The sequence below is a fragment of the Ambystoma mexicanum genome, chromosome 10 (assembly GCF_040938575.1).
Source record: "Ambystoma mexicanum isolate Mex_15411 chromosome 10, UKY_AmexF1_1, whole genome shotgun sequence".
NCBI classification, from domain to species: Eukaryota; Metazoa; Chordata; class Amphibia; order Caudata; family Ambystomatidae; genus Ambystoma; species Ambystoma mexicanum.
The window spans coordinates 684,391,953-684,396,228 of record NC_090932.1 but is presented as its reverse complement, the minus strand read 5'-3'; the positions used below and the strand labels follow the sequence as shown (position 1 = coordinate 684,396,228).

The 4,276-nt window shown below is 53.9% G+C and overlaps 1 protein-coding gene across 1 annotated transcript; it reads right to left on the bottom strand.

Moving 5' to 3' along the window:
* Positions 1 to 292: 292 nt before the first annotated feature.
* LOC138492909 (adhesive plaque matrix protein-like) lies at positions 293 to 2,578 on the bottom strand. Its single transcript, XM_069620212.1, has one exon. The coding sequence runs from the start codon at positions 2,576 to 2,578 to the stop codon at positions 293 to 295; it is 2,286 nt and encodes a 761-aa protein (XP_069476313.1).
* Positions 2,579 to 4,276: the final 1,698 nt, after the last annotated feature.

The following is a 4,276-nucleotide window of genomic DNA, read 5'->3' as shown; positions in this document are numbered from 1 at the left end:
ATTTGATTTATTTTATCATTTATAGCAGCGCATCAAACCCTTAGACATCTGGGTGCTAGTTACAAAGATAGGTACATTTGCATAGGTATGTATCGTTCAAGCCGGTGCAAGAGGCTGGTTAGTTAAACAATTGAGTCTTTAGTTTTTTTTCTGAAGAGCTGGTAGGAGGCCTCACAGCAGTAAATGGAACAGGAGATTGTTTCAGGTTATCTACGACAGTGGGGAAACTTGAGCCACCTGCACGTTTCCATCTGAATTTGGCTTTGGGTGCATCAGTGGCAGTGCAGGTGACCTAGGGCGCATGAGTGGAAGCACTGGTGACCTTGGGCACAAAGGTGGCAGCACTGGTGAGCTTGGGCACATGAGTTGGGGCACGGTTGACCTTGGGTGCATGAGTGGAGGCACTGCTGACCTTGGGCGCAAGAGTGGCAGCACTGGTGAGATTGGGTGCATAGGTGGAGGCACTGATAACCATGGGTGCAAGAGTGGCAGCACTGGTGACCTTGGGTGCATGAGTGGCAGCACTGGTGACCTTGGGTGCATAGGTGGAGGCACTGGTGAGCTTGGGTGCATGAGTGGCAGCACTGGGGACCTTGGGAACATGAGTGGAGGCACTTTTGATCTTGGGCGCAAGAGTGGCAACACTGGTGAGCTTGGGCGCATAGGTGGAGGCACTGGTGACCACGGCCACAATAGTGGCAGTGCAGGTGACCTTGGGCACATGAGTGACTGCACTGGTGACCTTGGGTGCATGAGTGGCAATGCAAGTGACCTTAGGCACATGAGTGGCCACACTGGTGAGTTTGGGCGCATGAGTGGCAGCACTGGTGACCTTGGGCACATGAGTGGCAGTGCTGGTGACCGTGGGCACATGAGTGGCAGCGCTGGTGACCTTGGGCGCATAGGTGGAGGTGCTGGTGACCATGGCCCCAATAGTGGCAGTGCAGGTGACCTTGGGCACATGAGTGACTGCACTGGTGACCTTGGGTGCATGAGTGGCAGTGCAGCTGACCTTGGGCACATGAGTGGCTGCACTGGTGAGCTTAGGCGCATGAGTGGCAGCACTGGTGACCTTGGGCACATGTGTGGCAGTGCAGGTGACCTTGGGCACATGAGTGGCAGCGCAGGTGAGCTTGGGCACAGAGGTGGTGGCACTGGTGAGCTTGGGCGCATAGGTGATGGCACTGGTGAGATTGGGTGCATGAGGGAAGGCACTGTTGTCCTTGGGCGCAAGAGTGGCAGCACAGGTGAGATTGGGTACATAGGTGGAGGTACTGATAACCATGGGTGCATGAGTGGCAGCACTGGTGAGCTTGAGCGCATGAGTGACAGCACGGGTGACCTTGGGTGCATGCGTGGCAGCACTGGTGACCTTGGGCGCATGAGTGGCAACACTGGTGAGCTTGGGTGCATAGGTGGAGACCCTGGTGACCATGGCCACAGTAGTGGCAGTGCAGGTGACCTTGGGCACATGAGTGACTGCACTAGTGACCTTGGGTGCATGAGTGACAGTGCAGCTGAACTTGGGCACATGAGTGGCTGCACTGGTGAGCGTGGGCGCATGAGTGGCAGTGCAGGTGACCTTGGGCACATGAGTGGCAGCACTGGTGAGCTTGGGCACATAGGTGGTGGCACTGGTGAGATTTGCGTATGAGAGGCAGCACTGGTGAGCTTGTGCGCATAGGTGGTGGCACTGGTGAGCTTGGGCGCATGAGTGGCAGTACTGGTGAGCTTGGGCGCATGAGTGGCAGCACTGGTGAGCTTGTGCATGAGTGGAGGCACTGTTGAGCTTGGGCACAAAGGTGGCAGCACTGGTGAGCTTGGGAACATGAGTTGGGGCACGGTTGACCTTGGGCGCATGAGTGGCAGCACTGGTGACCTTGGGCACAAAGGTGGCAGCACTGGTGAGCTTGGGCACATGAGTTGGGGCACGGTTGACCTTGGGTGCATGAGTGGAGGCACTGTTGACCTTGGGCGCAAGAGTGGTAGCACTGGTGAGATTGGGTGCATAGGTGGAGGCACTGATAACCATGGGTGCAAGAGTGGCAGCACTGGTGACCTTGGGTGCATGAGTGGCAGCACTGGTGACCTTGGGCGCATAGGTGGAGGCACTGGTGAGCTTGGGCGCATGAGTGGCAGCACTGGGGATCTTGGGAACATGAGTGGAGGCACTTTTGATCTTGGGCGCAAGAGTGGCAACACTGGTGAGCTTGGGCACATAGGTGGAGGCACTGGTGACCATGGCCACAAAAGTGGCAGTGCAGGTGACCTTGGGCACATGAGTGACTGCACTGGTGACCTTGGGTGCATAAGTGGCAGTGCAGCTGACCTTGGGCACATGAGTGGCCGCACTGGTGAGCTTGGGCGCATGAGTGGCAGCACTGGTGACCTTGGGCACGAGTGGCAGTGCAGGTGACCTTGGGCACATGAGTTGCAGCACTGGTGAGCTTGGGCACATAGGTGGTGGCACTGGTGAGCTTGGGCGCAAGAGTGGCAGCACTGGTGAGATTGGGTGCATAGGTGGAGGCACTGATAACCATGGGTGCATGAGTGGCAGCACTGGTGAGCTTAGGCGCATGGTTGGCAACACTGGTGACCTTGGGTGCATGAGTGGCAGCACTGGTGACCTTGGGCGCATGAGTGGCAACACTGGTGAGCTTGGGTGCATAGGTGGAGGCGCTGGTGACCATGGCCACAATAGTGGCAATGCAGGTGACCTTGGGCACATGAGTGACTGCACTGGTGACCTTGGGTGCATAAGTGACAGTGCAGCTGAACCTGGGCACATGAGTGGCTGCACTGGTGAGCTTGGGCGCATGAGAGGCAGTGCAGGTGATCTTGGGCACATGAGTGGCAGCACTGGTGAGCTTGGGCGCATAGGTGGTGGCACTGGCGAGCTTGGGCGCATGAGTGGCAGCACTGGTGAGCTTGGCACGTGAGTGGTGATGCTGGTGTGCAGAGGTGTTGCTTAGTCCGTCAACTAATGACTGTACTATGGCTAATATATATGATGACTGTTACACAACTGTAATCAGGGTGGACATCTACCACCAGCCAGAAGAGCTATATGTAGCTGACATCTCTTCTTACTGTTGGTCACTGACTCCCTGGCGCAGCTGGTCCATAATTGGTAGAGGGGCGCCGACATGCGACCCAGTATGGAAGAGACAGAAGCAAGCCTAGTGAAAGTCAGTGCGCTACTTCAGCGCAGCAAGCACATGGGGCTACTCTTCCTGGGGTGGCTACCTTTTCACTAAACTATAGAATCCCAGTGCGCATGACCAATGGGCTATGTAAGGCTGGGAGAGTTTTGCTTCCCCAGTCTTGCATGGCTCATTGCATCTGCAGGCTCAGGTACTGCAGGCTGAAATGTGTGTGGGGCGCTCTTGCAAGTCTCTGCACATTTTTGTGGCCTGGGACAACGAGATGGGGCACTCTAGGGCCAGCCTGCATGCCCAGATCTATGAAGCTCTCCCTGTGGACCCCTGTCTGTGGGTTGCATATGAGCTAGAGGGCCGGCATAATGGTGTGCGGCAGGATTCTCGAGCTGGAGCCCAGGAATTGAGCAGATAAGAAAGAAAAAGCTTTTATTTGTGTATGCATGTATGTATATATGTATGTGTGGATGTGAGGGGCTGTGTAACATGCCTGCGTAAGTGTGCATGTGAATGATATCAGTACAGACCATATATTGTAGTATACAGGTGCATGTGTGAGTGAATAAGAAAGCAATTTGAAGGCTAGTGTGTGCATGTTAAAGAGAATGAATGAGAATACACATTCTTATTTGAATGTGTGTCTATGTGATTGGATGCGAGCTAGATATTCGGGGCTGAATATTGGTGCAGCTTGTATGGATATGTTCTTGGCAAATCATGTTTGCTAGCATTATGGGCAAAACGAACATGAGGAGTGAGATGTGCTGCATTCTGTGCCGTCCGCATGGACATATTTGCTTTTAGTGGTGTGGTATGGCATCAGGCAATTATTACTAGCATTATGGGCAAAGGCAACACAATCAATGAGTGCTCTTGCATGGCCATACTGGCCTACATTGGTACAGTCAGTGTGGACAGGTTTGTTTACAGTGGCATGGCATTTTTTACTGGTATTATGGCCAAAGACAACATGAGGAGTGCTCTAACATAGCCGTACTGCCCAATATTTGTGGAGTCACTATGGACATGTTTTCTTATACTTGTATGACACTTTTACTGGCAATATAGGCAAAATCAACATGTGTGTTCTTACATGGACATACTGGCCTCCATTGGTG